The sequence below is a fragment of the Macaca fascicularis genome, chromosome 13 (genome assembly GCF_037993035.2).
Source record: "Macaca fascicularis isolate 582-1 chromosome 13, T2T-MFA8v1.1".
Lineage (NCBI taxonomy): Eukaryota > Metazoa > Chordata > Mammalia > Primates > Cercopithecidae > Macaca > Macaca fascicularis.
Genome location: NC_088387.1, coordinates 82,887,827 through 82,904,021, shown reverse-complemented (window position 1 = coordinate 82,904,021; position 16,195 = coordinate 82,887,827). Strand labels below are relative to the sequence as shown.

Below are 16,195 nucleotides of genomic sequence, written 5' to 3'. Positions count from 1 at the left end.
GCGGGTCGCTCGGAGGAGGCGGCCGCGGACCCAGCGACTTTGGAGCCAGCGGAACCGCGGCGGCGTCTCCTGGGCAACCGGGACGCTAGGGCGCGCTGGGCAGGGCGGCTTCCGGAGCGGATTCCCCTGGCGCCCGTAGCCCCAGCTCTGGTCCTTTCTCTGGGTGGGTATAACCTCGGGGCCGAGCCTGTAACGTCAGGGTGTGGACGGAGCAAAAGATGCATGAAGGCGCTCAGGAAACATTTCAACCGTTTTCCCCTTAATACTGTGATTACACCATGTCCCCTTCTTTCCCAAGGCATCGAGAGCACTAAAAAGCAGCACATGTAACTGTTGAATATTGATTAGTTCGTTTCCCTGCCTGGGCAGAGACCTTCCGTCTGCAAGATTCTCTGTCATTAGTCATTACTTTTTGGTCTTGCTTAATTATCCAAATACCTTTTCAGCAGACTTCTGTAGGTTTTTGCGTGAAAAGCAGCTATGGATCAGAGGTCATTTTCCTAATTCGCCAAGCATTGTACTAGTATCTGGGGCCTGACTTAGAATCAGACACAGGTTTGACACCCATTAGGGAAGAAAGTCAATAAAACAAATAATCATGTAATGATGCTATGTGGAGATAATGTATTACTTGGGAAAGAGAATTTTGGCCAGAGCTTCCCCATTTTGTTCCCAGGACTAACTTAGAAATGCTGTATGTTAATAAGCACACACGTCCTTTGTTTCAGCATCAGCAAAATGCTCCCCATGATCATCGCCGCGTTTAGCATCTCCATCCTTCCCTCAGGTGACTCTCCTCTCCTTTTCTCATCCATCTCATTTCTTTTCCACGTCTTTCATTTGCTTAGATACATGCTCAAATCTCCCATCTTTAACCAACAAAATCAACCCCAAAACCTTTATCTCCTTCCTCTTTTAAGACCAAACACACTTCCACTAAAGTCAAATAGACTCATAAAATTCACATCTACCCAATTCCTATATTTCCACCATCTATCATGCTATAGAAAAATTTCTTATTAAGTATACAACTCTCGCCTTATGTACAAATCCATCAACCTATTTATATCTTCATGATACTTGCTCTCCAGTTTCTGAAACTGTTGATTCCTAGCTGGTTCTCTCATAAGGAGGCTCTTCACAACCAGGTCCATCCTTTTATGCAGCTTCCTGCCCTATTACTCTGCTTGAGAAACTCTGGTTCATTCAATCTCACTATTCCTTGAACATGCAGTATTTGCATATGTCTTCTTCTAGGCTACAGGTTCCTACCTTGCTTTCTTCCTGCATATGATAAACTTCTCTTCATCTATCAACAACCTGGTTTACAAATCTCATTACACGAAGCAGAATTAGGCACAACACGAAGCAGAATTAGGCACAACCTGTTGTATCTTTTTTTTTTTTTTTTTTGAAACAGAGGCTCACTCTGTTGCCCAGGCTAAAGTGCAGTGGCACAATCATAGCTCATTGCAGCCTCAAACTCATGGGCTCAAGCGATTCTCTCACCTCAGCCTCCCTTCCCAGTAACTGGGACTATAGGCATGTGCCATTATATCTGGCTAATTTTATTTTTTTTAGAGAAGGAGTCTCGCTATGAAACCCGGGCTGATCTTGAATTCCTGGGCTCAAGTGATTCTCCCACCTCAGCCTCCCAAAGTGTTGGGATTAGAGATTTGAGCTACCACACTGCGCCTGTACCTTGTTTTACTACTACTTACTTCCGTTTGCCTTTATTCATCCAAGTGTGCTCCTTGGATGAATACTGGTTGGGAATTAAACTTTTTCCATCTCTTCTCCAGTGCTAGTAAAGTGCCTTGGCTACATTGTAAATAATCACTATATGTCGTATAAATAATTGTCTCACAAAACTTAAAAAAGTCTTTGTTATAATGACTTTTGACTACTTAATACGCTTTAACTGTAAATTTTATGTAAATCCTTTTATCTTTATACCAAACTTGGAGAAGAAAAATGCCTTTTAGTAAAGCAAAAAATTAAGACAGAAGTTAATATCTCTTGTGCAGCAACAGTGAAAATCAAAATCTGAAATCCAGCACCTGGAGAAAAAATATCTAATTTTAGAAGAGAGTCTGTTTCAGCGGGCAGAGGATACACTGCAAGTATTTTATGTAACAGTCTTGCACAGCGGTGAAGAGAATACACTTTGAATCAAGTGCCTAGGTTCAAATTTTAGCTCTGTTATTTACCAACTATAGTCCTGGGCAAAGCTACTAAAACTTTCCGTGCCTGTTTCTTCATCTGTAAGACAGCGTTAATAATACCTCACATGGGTGTTCTGGGGCTTAAGTGCCACTATATAAAGCATGTAGATGAGTACCTCGCACACATATACGTGGACTGGGAACTTATTATATGCCCTCTTAGTGTTTACCCATTATTTTGTATAGCACATACTTTCACCTCTCCACCAGTAATGGTGAAAACTGATAGAATCTGTCCTTTGTTTCCTGGTCTCTGCTGTAATCAGTCACACGTGCAAGCTGAATGACGCCATTAGGCCCATAACCAGTTGGATCTCATTCGTCTCAAAACCAGTGTCTATGCAATTAGCTAGTAAGAAGATTGCTTGAACTTCAATAAAGATGAAGTAGATTGTTTCCAACATTTAAGTGAGTGGCTGTCTTCCTTTTGTGTACATAAAGATTCATAATCAAAAATTCCTGGGTGGAGTCTAGAAATTTGCACTTTTAACTATTATCAAAGATGATTCTGAGGCACATTTGGACACACTCAGAAGCAGTGATTTAAATTTAGTGCCCACCAGTGGTTTTCATGCTGGGATGCACATCAGAATAATTTGTACAACTTTATAAAAATATAAGTTACTGAGCCTCAGCCCTCAAGATTATGACTCCAGATATATCTTTAGAAAGCTTCTGGGCAATACACAACTAGTTGTATATTTTATTTTTTGAAAATGTTTCTAAGTGTTTAACAGTTAAATGTGATGACTAACATTTTTTTGAGATATGACCCTTTATATAACTTGTAAGAATTAAAAACTGAAAAAAACGTGGTTCAGAAAAAGGGTAAACAACCTTGCCAATAAAAGCCAAGAACAGAATCTTGATCACTTAAAAATCTTCACTTAAAAATCTTTTCCAGCAGTCTGTTTTGCAGCAAATTGATAATGTTATACTGACAAAGATGTGTCCTAAAACATAGCCATTAGTCATTAATGATAAGATTATTCACAATGTGCTTGAGAAAAGTGATAAATGAACACAGCTGTTATGGTTATTAGCATCTGTACGATTTTAGACGTGGAAACTGTTAAATTATTCAAGGTCATTGTGACAGGTAGTGGCATAAGTAATAGTGGAAATGGTGCCTCTTGATCCCCAATCCAGTTCTTCCCTCTTAATCTTCCCCTTCCTTACCTCTAGAACTGCATTTCCCAATGCTCCCTTACTTTCTCTAACCCAGGTACTAGCAAATTTTTTTAAGAATTCTTTAGTCAGTAAAGTAAGAATTTTAGGCTTTTCAGACCATACAGTGTTTCAGAAGCCACTCACCTCTAACACTGTAGCACAAAAGCAGCATAGACAACATGTAAGTGAATACGTGGTGGTGTGCTCCATTAAAACTTTATTTACAAAAACAGGCAGTAGGCTGGATTGGTCTGAGGACTGTAGTCTGTGGACCCCTGCCTCTAACCAGAAAACTATGAATGTTTGACTTTTCTTATCAGGAAGTCAAAGATTCTGCAAAAGATGCCCTTTTCTCCTATGTGGAAATATTAAAGCTTCATGAAATTGAAATCACATATCAAATAAAAATCATGATTTGAGGGGGCAAAATTGAGTACTTAAGAATTTAACTACAAGGCCGGGCGCGGTGGCTCAAGCCTGTAATCCCAGCACTTTGGGAGGCCGAGACGGGCGGATCACGAGGTCAGGAGATCGAGACCATCCTGGCTAACACGGTGAAACCCCGTCTCTACTAAAAAATACAAAAAACTAGCCGGGCGAGGTGGCGGGCGCCTGTAGTCCCAGCTACTCGGGAGGCTGAGGCAGGAGAATGGCGTGAACCCAGGAGGCGGAGCTTGCAGTGAGCCGAGATCGGGCCACTGCACTCCAGTATGGGCAAGAGTGCCAGACTCCGCCTCAAAAAAAAAAAAAAAAAGAATTTAACTACAAAACAAATAAAGCTTTCCCCCTTAATATGTTTTAGTGTTACTATACACAGATTAAACCAGATGACAAGCTACTATACAACAACATGTTAAAAAACATGTTTATTTTACAATATGTACAATCAGGAACATATTTTAAAACCATTATCAATTAAAATAAATGAAGACCATAAATCACAATTTAGTTTGTTCTTAGTGTATATACTCACATTAAAATATAAAGAACATATACCAAAAAGAGCCAAAAGTGTGCATTTTGCTAAAACCTGGTATATACATATTCCATTGGAAAAAAGCAATCAAAAATGACTTAAACCAAAACTAAGTTCCTGTGATGTGTAGTAACCATTATATTGTTTGTATGAGGTAGTAACTAAATTATTTTGGCCATGTACTAATACTCTAAGTCAAAAGAAATATGAAAAGGATCATAAAATAAGGCCAACCAAAGAAAAATTCCAAGAGAAATCTGAACCACTTCACTCTCTGGAATGTTACAGTTCTTCAGTGTGATTACATGAAATGTTTAGTGAGGACTCTTTAATAATGCTAATTAATTCTTTGTGCATACTGTAATTCAGACCACAATTGCAGTATTATATCATGGTACCGCTATTCTGTGATTCAAAAATGTTCAAAGGTATTATTTTTAAGCAAAGACAAGCAATCTTACAGGATTCTGCTTAAATATAAAAAGACCAGTTACTACAACAGGTGGTTAATTGTAATTGGTTTGCTTCACATAGAAAACAATCCAAATACATTTGTGGAGCCAAATGCTTATAGACAATGTCACAGCTTACTTTTGTGACTTAATACATCACATATCAATACTTTGTGCAAATATAAACACCAGTGTACTTGCATTAAAATTAAAAACAAGATTATAAAATGATTACAGCCTCCATTACAATTTTAAAAGTTACAAGATTTATATTCATATTACTAAATTACATATAATAAAAATACAATAGTGTTAAATGTATTGTTTCATTGCCAGCATCCCATTTTGTAATATAGCCACACCCAAGAATATACTAAAGAATTCTTAAAATATTAACCCAATTGCATTTTCATCAACATTTACAGCTGTACAGATAAGACACTTACTTGTACATCTCATAAAAGTACATTATCTACATAAATTCTTAGTGTATGTCTTCAGCAATATGAAGTTTCACAGAAAAAATACTGCCTATATGTACAAAGATTACATAACAATGAATTAAGCACTTGTGTGGTTCAATATGCTAAATATATCCATACCACTTAAAACAAAATTTTCCCCATCTTGTCTCATGCCACAATAAATTACAAAAGTAACTGAAGACAGGTTACTGCAGCTTTTGTACAGCTTCAAGCATCCATTACTGTTGCAGTGGTAGTGTTCTTTCTTTCTAGAGTTAACTGTCAAAGCACAACAATTCTCAGTAACTGTTTTCATGACCCGCCAGGATGTACAAATTGCTATTTGCTGTGGGGTTATCAGTTGGCCTACTTTCCAAAACCACGACCCTAAAAGTAATAAACAAAAAACATATAACAAAACAAAGTTATTCTTGAAAACTAATGTTAGCCCCCAAATTTTCCATTGCTTCTCCAATATGTGTCTCTATAAATGCTGCTCATTTGATTGTGGGCAGAAATCATTTGCTATCACTGTGATTACAGGGTCAGTTCTAGCTCTGGGAAGTAATTTTGCTGTCCACTATCATCCACCTCTAGGCCAGTGTTCTTTTAAGAGTCAGAACTGGGGAGAAACCTATATTAGAAATCATTTGGGAGAACTTAATTCCTATTACAAGTTCTAAAAATGATTTGCAGTTTAAGAATCAGAAGCTAAACTGCCAGGGTCTGACCCAGAGAGACCCAGGGTGCATGATGGATGAATAACATACTCAGACACCAGTATTCAGTGAAAGAGCAGCTAGGGGGCCAGGGCACTCACAGAAAGAGTTGTAGCAGCCATGTGCCCTGACTAGCTGGCCCTGTGGGCATTTATTCAGCACAGATTTAATGACAAAGGCTTTGAGTCAACACACCTGTGGGTAATTAATCTGATTGCTCTCCCCTGGAAAGAGCAGTCCTGCCCCGGAATGATCAAAGATCGGTTTTAGGACAACATGAGTAAACAAGCTATTTAGATAAACTCCTCTACATTCCTATGTATCTACGCCCTAAGCTTTGGAGAGAATTCAGCTGCCTTCAGCCAAATCTTTTACTGAAGCTATACAAACCTTCTGGCCTTCCAAGAAGGTTTGTGTCTATTTCCTATGACTTTATAATTTCTCCCACCACCCTGACAGATCCCCGACAGTCAATCAGAACAGGTCTCCAAAATCCTATCTGGCATTAACAACAAAAAGTTCTGTTCATTAACATATGGTATTTCCTCTTTCTTCTGCTACAAATCAGACGTCAGTATGTTTAATGCAAACTAGTACTGACAGATCCATACATTCCTGTTACTTGGAAGATCAGGTACATTTTCAAAGGCTTTCTAACTTTCTGACTTGTGAATTCTTACAGTGTGAAAAATTCAATGCTGAACATATTGCAGACACTTCAATTCTCTTGAAAAAGAAATCCGTTTCATGCTGGATCTACAAAACATGTTTAGTACTCTGTATTTAATAATACAGCTCATTTTCATACCTGTCAGATCCAAGCAGCCTGAAAATTCTTGTGCTATCTGAAATTTCTTGTGTTACCTGTTCAATTAAAACATAAATTTAATTTCTGAAATTAAAGACACAAAATTTTCAATGGGCACTTCATTATAATTCAACAGAAAAGACACATAATCCCTAAAATGAAAATATATTCCTGCATGACTGTTTATTCAAGTCAGCATGTAGGTACATCAATTTGTTAGTCTAGGGGAAATGTGGTTAATTTTGAGTTAATCATAAAATACAGGCAAAGGAAAATGATTTCCTTGTTAAATCATAGGACTTCAAGGGAAAAATTTAAAAGCAAAGCACTAAATCCATTTTATTAATTAGAAACTTTCATCATTTATGTTAATGCTAATGATAAGGTTACTGGCAGCAGTAAGCTACTTAGATCTGGTTCTTTTACTTAAAAGGCTGCCATGTAGTTTAACAGGAAATATTAAAAAGCCAAACATGCCTTGAGTTTGAATCTCAGTTCTCCCACTTACTGGGCAACGTATATAATCTGCTAGAAACGGTTTTTTGCCTTATGCAAGACGGGATTGAAAAGCTCTACCATGCAGTAGTGCCCTGCAGTGTTCTTATGAGGATTAGTGGGTATAATGCCTAGCTAAGGAAGTGCTCAATACATAATAATTATCTTTCCCATTTCTTCCCCATTCTCTTGAAATGGTATTTTGTAATGACCATATATCCTTCAAGAAGTCCTCAGTATGACCAATTACCAGTTGAGGAGTTAAGAATAAATATAGGGCAGTAGCAGCTCCCCAAAATTTGGTAGGCTGAAGAAAAAATGGATTTGAAATTAAATTTATTCCATCAATACCCCTACAATTAGATTTTCTGAACACCAATGACTCTTAGCTTCTGTTGTAACCCAGCACACCTGCAGGAAACAACACGCTCAGCACACTCCAACACCTGTGGCTCATCATGACTGTGATTACCAACATATTTTGGGGTTTGCCTACTAGAAGAATCTAACATTTTTGGAGGTGTGTATTGATGGGCTGCCTGTGTAGTTCTAAGGTGACTTTTTGGGTGAACTTTTTCCTTTCAGTTTTTAAACCACTCTCTATTTGTCTGTAATGCTTTTCTTTCTCTGACTAGTGTTTATTAGCTGTTGACTGTTCTTATCTCCCTGCTCAGTTCCTCAGGTGATTTTAGAAAGTGTGAGCCCACTCGTGAGGATTACTTTTAGAAACATAGTAGCAGCCACCTTTTTTTTTTTTGGAGCAGGGATGGAGTCTCATTCTGTTGCCAGGCTGGAGGGCAGTGATGCAATCTCGGCTCACTGCAACCTCCGCCTCCTGGGTTCAAGTGATTCTCCTGTCTCAGCCTCCTGAGTAGCTGGGACTACAGGCACGCACCACCATACCCAGCTAATTTTTGTATTTTTAGTAGAGACCAGGTTTCACCATGTTGGCCAGGATGGTCTTGATCTCTTGACCTCGTGATCTGCCTGCCTCGGCCTCCCAAAGTGCTGGGTTTACAGGCGTGAGCCACCGCACCTGGCCAGCAGCTACCTTTTAAACACTTACTGTAGGTCAGGAACCAGGCCAAGCACATTACATGCTTTGCTTCATTTAATCATAACAACTCAATTCACAGATGAAAACATATAGGTAGAAAGAAGTTAGGTGACATGCCAAGGTCACGCAGCTACTAACTAGCTAAACTTGAGACTTGAAGTCTAGTGTCTCAACTCTGGAACCCAGGCTCATGAACACTGTGGCATATTGCTTACTTTGTTAGAAATAAACGCTCTGAGCTTAATGAATGACAGTTTAAGAAACAAATAAGCTTCCTTCCAAGTGACATGACTGAGATTGGCTTGGGGGTACTGGAAGAATTTCTGACAATTTTATGTGCTTATAACATTCTGGGGGCAAGTGCCACATCTTGCTCACGTTTATAACCTCAGAACTTTCCGGCACAAACGTTGAACTGACTTGAATATGTCACACGGCTTAGAGTTAAATTATTTCTGTGAGGTAGGAAGGACTCATAAGATGCATAGCTAAAGGTTAGTAAAAAGGAAAAGTAAAAGGGGCAAAGAATTATATACATGTCAAATGAATAAGGATGCTGAAAATAAGAGGCAAGTGGGCTTCCAGAGAAATATGGTTCTTTACTTATAGTCTGTACTGGTCATTATTTCTTAAGTACCAGATAGAAAAGGTGCTTAAGGCCAGAGAGAGCCACACTAGCACTCTTGATCCTGGCGTTCCTCTGGGAAAGCTGAAAGAAAATCATAGTTGGCTCACTTTTAGCAGATTACAAAGTTCTTGTTCTAAATTTTAGAGTGATTATTTGGAAGCACATTAAATATGCAATAAGTTGTTTGAGTAGTGGAGAGAGAGAGGTGGCTATAGAGTACGGGCTACTGACTTTATTAACAGACTAAATACGTAAGTATTAATAAAATTGGCCAATCAAGCATTACTTGTATCATTTAGGAATCAAACTGTTTGAAGTGGAATTTGACAATGTTTTGTGACTACTTAATGGACATAATTTACTTACCTCATTAGATCTAAAACTTCTACCTTGCATTCCATGTTTCCAGAAAGCTAGCACACTGTCTTGTAGGCACACTAGCAGGCAAGAACAGCTCAATTACTGTTAATAGTACAAAAGTTCAACTGATAAGCATCATTTCATCCCTCTATCTCATATAGCAATATTGCAATTCACAACTAATGTCAGCTATTCCATATTTATATGGCATGTTTACATTTGAAAAGTTTAAAAATACACTATACAGAGCTTATGCATCTTTTTGGTAGGAAAAAATTCGCTGAAAATATTTTTGTTATAGATTTTTTTTTTGTATTTTTAGTAGAAATGGGGTTTCACTATGTTGGCCAGGCTAGTCTTGTCTCAAACTCCTGGCCTCAAATGATCTGCCTGCCTCGCCCTCCCAGAGTGCCAGGGTTAAAGCCATGAGCCACTGCATTAGGCCTGTTTTGATAATATTCAAAAATAAAATACTGCAAACATACAGAAAAATACAGAAAACAGCATAGAAATACATGTGTATCCACCACCCAACAATCAAATCCTAACATTCTGCCATATTTGCATTCTGCCATATTTGCTTTAAATTTACATAGAAATACACGTGTATCCACCACCCAACAATCAAATCCTAACATTCTGCCAGTGTACAAATACAGCTGGCATCCCCTATGTACCCTGCCCTATTCCCAATTCTGGCCTTTCCTTCGTCCCTGAGATAACCACTATTTTAAATTTGGTATTTATCAACCTCATGCATGTTTTCACTATTACTATAAGCTTATATTATCAATATAAATTTTATATTGAATGTTTCCAACCCTCATACATTTGGTATGATAAACACTTAGGTTATTTCTAGTTTTTCATTATTACAAACAATTTTGCAATAAACATTTTTGTACATCTTGAATACATGTACAAATCTTTCTTGATGGTAGACACCCATAAATAGAATTACTGAAGCACAGGGCATGTAGAACAAGATTTAGTTTTGCCTTTTATATATACATTTTTAATACACATTTTTGCATGTATTCAGGGAGGAAGAAATCTTATTTTGTTTTCTGCAGGTAACCAATTGTACCAGCATCATTTGTTGAATGGCCCATTTCTTCCCCACTAATACATAATGCCATGAATTTCCATTTACACGTGGGTCTATTTCTGGGCCCTTTCTTCTGTCTCACTCTTCTACGTATTTATTCCTGTGTTGCTATCACACTATCACTATGGCTTTATAGTAAGTTTCAATATTGGGTAGAAAAGGATTTGTCAACATTTATTTTATTATTCTTGGTCTTTGGCTCTTCCATACACATTTATTTTTTATTTTTAAAAATTATTTGTAGAGATGGGGTCTCCCTAAATTGTCCAGACTGGTCTCAAAACCCTGGGTTCAAGCAATTCTCTTGCCTCAGCCTCCTGCAGTGCTGGGATTACAGGCGTGAGCCGCTGTGCCTGGCCATTCCATATGAATTTTAAGAGGAGCTTATCAAGTGGCACAAAACATCATGTTGGGATTCTTACTGCAGATCCACTGAACCTGTGGATTAACTGAAGAACTGGCATCTTTCTCATTTAAGTCTTTCTACCCATGGACACGATGTAGTTCTTCACTTGCTGACTCTTTAATGTCTTTAAAAAAATAATTTGGAGTTTCCTAGATAACGATCTTAAAAATGTTTGGATTTCATTTATTCTTATATATGTTACTTTATTGCCATTGTGAAAGGGGTCTTTCTTCCAATTAAGTTTTTCACTGATTATTTAGGAAAGCTATTCTTTGGTGTTACTCATATCCAGCAACTCTGAATTCTCTTATTAGCACTTGTAATTTATTATAGGATTTAATGTTCTATGTACATAATCATACCATCAGCAAAAAATGATCTTTTCATCTTTTTCTTTCTAATCCTCATATTTTCCCTTTCTCGTCTAATACACAATATTGAAATTTAATAATAGCAAACATCCTTATTTAGTTCTCCACTTTAATGGGAATTAATTTGATCATTAAACTTATTTTTAATAGGCTTTGCTAGGTGAAGGACATTCTTTTCTATTCCCAATATGCTACGAAGTATTATTAAAAAAAAATCATTAATGACAGATTTTACTGAATGCTTTTTGGGCATCTACATGATTTTCTCTTAAAACTTGGTGTCATGTATTACATAAATACATTTTCTGATGCTGAACCATCCTTGCTTTCCTGGGATAGTCTACTATTTGATAATGTGTAATTCTATTTGCTAATATTTTATTTACACTTTAAAAAATCGATTTTCATAAGATTATAATTTTTGTTTTCTGTACTAATCTTGCTTGATTTTAGCATCAGTATTAAACACTGATTTATTCAGAATTCCTTGTCTGCAATCTGAAACAGTTTGCACAGGATAGGGATTATCTCTTCCTTTAATGGGGGAGGTAGATAAAAAACCATCATGCCTGATTACCAGGCACTACAAGCAATGAACTTGGCTGTGGTGCTCCATCTCCTGTGGGATACTTCTATAACTGGAGCCCAGCAGGCCTGTTAGCTTCAGACCTGTATACTGCTTTGAGATTCTGTTGTTGATCTTGCTTTTTGACCCTGGCTATGTCGTCTTTGAAAGCAGAGATTCCATTTTAACATCTTGATCAGATATCCCTCGAAACTAACTTATTATAATCATTTGTTTGTTGGATGAATGACATTCTAGTTGGAAGAATGCAGAAAACAGAACCTGGAATAAGACAATGAACTAACTGACTTTAGCCTTACCCTCTGCTAATATACATACATGCAAATATCTTTATTTTACTGATAAGGAACACCAGAAAAAGTGTGCCTAGTTAAATATTAATCACCATTCATTTTCCCAGCACTATCCTATGTAAGATAATTTTCACCTTATTTTTCTTGAATGCAGTCATTTAAAAAATATTGATTCTGTCAGAAATCCTTTTCCAGAAAAAAACTCCTATTAAGCAAAATGTGAGAATGACAAGAAGAAACTTCCATATACTTAAAATTCTCTGATCAGTAGGTACAACAGCCAAAACATAATCTGGTATATTAAGTACTGAATTTTAAAATACTTATAGAAAAACCCTATAGGAGTCTGGAGGAAATGGGAATTCAAAACTATGTTATGAGAAATGACATTATTTCTTACAAGGAAGATAACATTATCTATACTACAGTTATTAAACTATTTTAGAGAATGTATAAGAATGAAGGCTGATAGTGACTTCATATTTATTATATCCTCTATTTTTATTTTACTTTTTGAGACAAGAGTCTCACTCTGTCACCCAGGCTGGAGTGCAATGGCACGATCTCAACTCATTGCAACCTCCCCTTCGCAGGTTTCAAGTGATTCTCATGCCTCAGCTTCCCGAGTAGCTCGGACTACAGGCGCGTGCCAGCACACCTGGCTAATTTTTGTATTTTTAGTAGACACGGGGTTTCACCATGTTGGCCAGGCTGGTCTTGAACTCCTGGCCTCAAGTGATCCACCCAGCTTGGCCTCCCAAAGTGCTGGGATTACAGGCATGAGCCACCATGCCCAGCCATATCCTCTATTTTAAAAAAAGCGTCCTTAATAGTATCAATCTTTAATTTTGGATAATTAGCAGATAAATTATTTTAAGGAGTTCATAATGTAAAGAATTATAAAACTTTGACTTACCTATTGATTCAATCTGGAAATCAAAGGTGAGTTCTGATGATAATTTCCTGCTAGATTTTAATCTTCCTTGGAGATTTACTATTTTTATACAACCTAGAAGAAAAAAAGTCACTCAGAAACTAAGATAAAAGAAGTCTTGTTAAAGTAAGACATTCATAAATAAAAACTTACAGTCCAAGCATACAAGGATGGTATCTCTCTCCAGTTGGGTTACATGAGAAACATTTGTCTGTGGGGTATCTACAACACAAACAAATTTTGGTAAACCTAGAGAAACTGTGATACTTAAAGCATGGAAACATTTAAGAAAAAGAATTCTGAGGATAACAGTACTTGAAATGGATATGTCTTGTAATACACACGTAGTGACTGAGCCAGGCTATGTGGGTTTAAATGCTGATGCAAGTGCTAAACAATGTTAAGTGCTCAACAGAGCATATGTTGGCTGTTGTCAACACTACTGGTGATGCGGAACACATGGATACAGAATGCCAACTGCACTAGAAAACAAACTACACTTAAAATATCCTATAATGCAACTTTTCCTCTTTTAAAAACCAAATTTTCTATTAGTGGGAGATTTGTAAATACATGTAGTTCTCAAACTATGGTTCCTGCATCAACACCATCAGTATCACCTGGGAACTGACAGAAATGAAAATTCTTTTTTTTTTTTTTGAGCCTGCTGCTCAGGCTGAAATGCTGTGGTGCAATCATGGCTCCCTGCAGCCTTGAACTCCTGGCCTCAAGTTACCCTCTGACTTAGCCTTCTGAGTAGCTGAGACCACAGGTGCAGGCCACCATGACTGGCTAATTTAAAAAAAAATTTTAGAGATGGGGTCTTGCTGTATTACCCAGGCTGAGGTTTGTCTATATATGCCTTAAACTATGGTCTCTGTGTCAACCTCATCAGCATCACTTGGGAATTCACAGAAACGAAAATTCTCAGGTTCTATCTAGACTATAAATGAACAGCTCTGGGGGTGGGGCCCAACAATGTCACAAGTCTCCCAGTGACTCTGATGAATGCTCAAGTCTGGTAATTGCTGCTATGTACTACATACTCAATGATCACTTTTACCAGTACTCCTAGTAAAGTGATGCTGTATGATTAAAAAGGTAACATCACCTCAGGGAGGCAGGTCAACTGGAGTTATGTAAAATACAAATTTTCAGGTATACACTATTTAAAAGTACATAAAATACTTAAAAATTCTGAGAATTATGAAAACGTTAAGTACCCAAGTTTTGTTTTAAATGTTTCCTATGTTAATATGCATTTCGTATTCATTTTCATATTAATGAACATAATCAAAACAATTTGATGCATGTAAAATTCTCTAAAAAGGAAATGTGAAACATATAAAAAGTATTATCAAAATACAAAAAATATTTGAGTCTATATAAATTGTTATTTCCCTTTTATTTGTTTGGAAAAAAAGTGCTTTAATTGGTATTCAATTTGTAATATTAATTTAATTATTTCCAAGAAAGATTAATTCAAATATGACTTTATGGGTTACCTATACATGGTGTCCTTCAAGAGACATTGTTATTTAAAATACATGTCACCAAAATCAAATAACAACCCAGATGTATACCTCATTTTATAGTAAGAGGTGTGTTCATGCACAATTGTTTATTAATATATACCAAATATACATACATACCAATAATAGATACAGGTCTTTGAGGATCAGATCCTTCATGTTCATTTCTAAATAAAAAAACTGGTGTATGTGCTCTCAGTCTCATGTTTCGGCAATGTTTGCTTGATTTAGTTGGTTAGTTAGAGACAGGATCTCATTCTGTCACCCAGGGTGGAATACAGAGGCATGAACATCGCTCATTGCACCCTCGACTTCCTGGGCTCAAGTGATCCTCCCATCTTGGCCTCCCTGGTAGGTGGGACTACAGGCATCCACCACCATGCCCAGCTAACTTACATGTAAGTTTTATAGAGACAGGGTCTTGCTACATTGCTCAGGCTGTTCTTGAACTCCTGGACTCAAGCGATCCTCTCACCTTGGCCTCCCAAAGTACTGGGATTACTGGCATGACCCACCATGCCCTGCCTGCCAATGTTTTAAATTTGTCATATGAATTAGTTATTTTAAAGAGAGTAATCTTCCCTTCTTCCAGTTTAGTAATAGTTATTGAAGACTGGCAGTGTGTGCAGTTTTTGCTTAATAAGAGAGTAAACTTACTACTTATAAAACCAGTATATGTATTACCCTTATAAAACCAGTATATGTATTACCCTTAATAATGCCATAAAAATTACAAACCTGATTCTGTAAACCATGAAGAGGTAGAATTTGGATTGACCGTCTCAAATCGAACCACTTGGTTGAAGTCTCTACCTCTACTGACACCAACACAAACTAAAGGGTACTCCTGCTCAGGAACTACCAGCATTTCAAACATTCTAAGTGGACATGGTATAGGAAAATCTATGTGCTAGAGAAAGAAGCAAAAATACATTAAACAAAGGAAAATAAAAACCAAATAATTCTGTAAGAATACTATAAAACAGCTTTCTACAATAAAGACTGCATCTTGTCACAGAAATTCAGGTAATGTAGAAAAATCTAAATTGTGGAGTATCTTTACAAAGATTTTAGGTTTACCACCACAAAATATTTTAAAGTTATAATTACATGATTTTAGAACATTAAGGCTGGAAGGGAATTTCTAAGTCACATGTCCAACTCTCTCTTTTCAAAGTTGGAAACTAGGGCCCAGGAACTGGATGACTGGCCCATGTCCCCCGGCCTTTGTGGCAGTCTCCTGTCTCCCAATTTGATGCTTCTTCAGTTATACTCCTCTGCCTTCTTAATCAACTGAGCAAACATGGATGAGAGAAGTGAAATGCTAATTAGCAAGAGACACTCCTCTTGTAAGATGTGAACAGAAAAAGTCACAAATTTAAAAAAGTTAGCTTCATATCTCGTGATTTTATCAAATAAACTCACAGTTACAATACAACCCATCTTAATTTTTTGTAAGTTTAAAATTTCTTTTATATTGCTACAAAGAATAAATTCACATTTTGAAGGACTAAAAAAAAATAGATGGAAAACACTAACCTCATTAGTAATCAAGAAATAAAACCACAATAAGTAGATACTATACATATCCACCAGAATGGCTAAAATTAA

General features: G+C 37.0%; 1 protein-coding gene across 9 annotated transcripts in view; it reads right to left on the bottom strand.

Annotated features, from left to right (window-relative positions):
* Positions 1–4,246: 4,246 nt before the first annotated feature.
* The window catches only part of MAP4K3 (mitogen-activated protein kinase kinase kinase kinase 3), a 189,325-nt gene continuing 177,376 nt past the window's right edge, over positions 4,247–16,195 (bottom strand). For 8 of the 9 annotated variants that reach the window (XM_005576048.4, XM_005576050.4, XM_045368604.2 and 5 more), the window contains 6 exons: positions 15,323–15,494; positions 13,206–13,274; positions 13,035–13,127; positions 9,361–9,431; positions 6,815–6,870; positions 4,247–5,674 (listed from right to left, as the gene is read on the bottom strand). In XM_005576048.4, coding sequence (XP_005576105.1) covers positions 5,587–5,674; positions 6,815–6,870; positions 9,361–9,431; positions 13,035–13,127; positions 13,206–13,274; positions 15,323–15,494 — 549 coding nt within the window. In that variant the 3' untranslated portion in view covers positions 4,247–5,586. Of the gene's footprint in view, positions 5,675–6,814; positions 6,871–9,360; positions 9,457–13,034; positions 13,128–13,205; positions 13,275–15,322; positions 15,495–16,195 lie in introns of all 9 variants that reach the window. The other variant, XR_006691463.3, reaches the window with a different exon arrangement.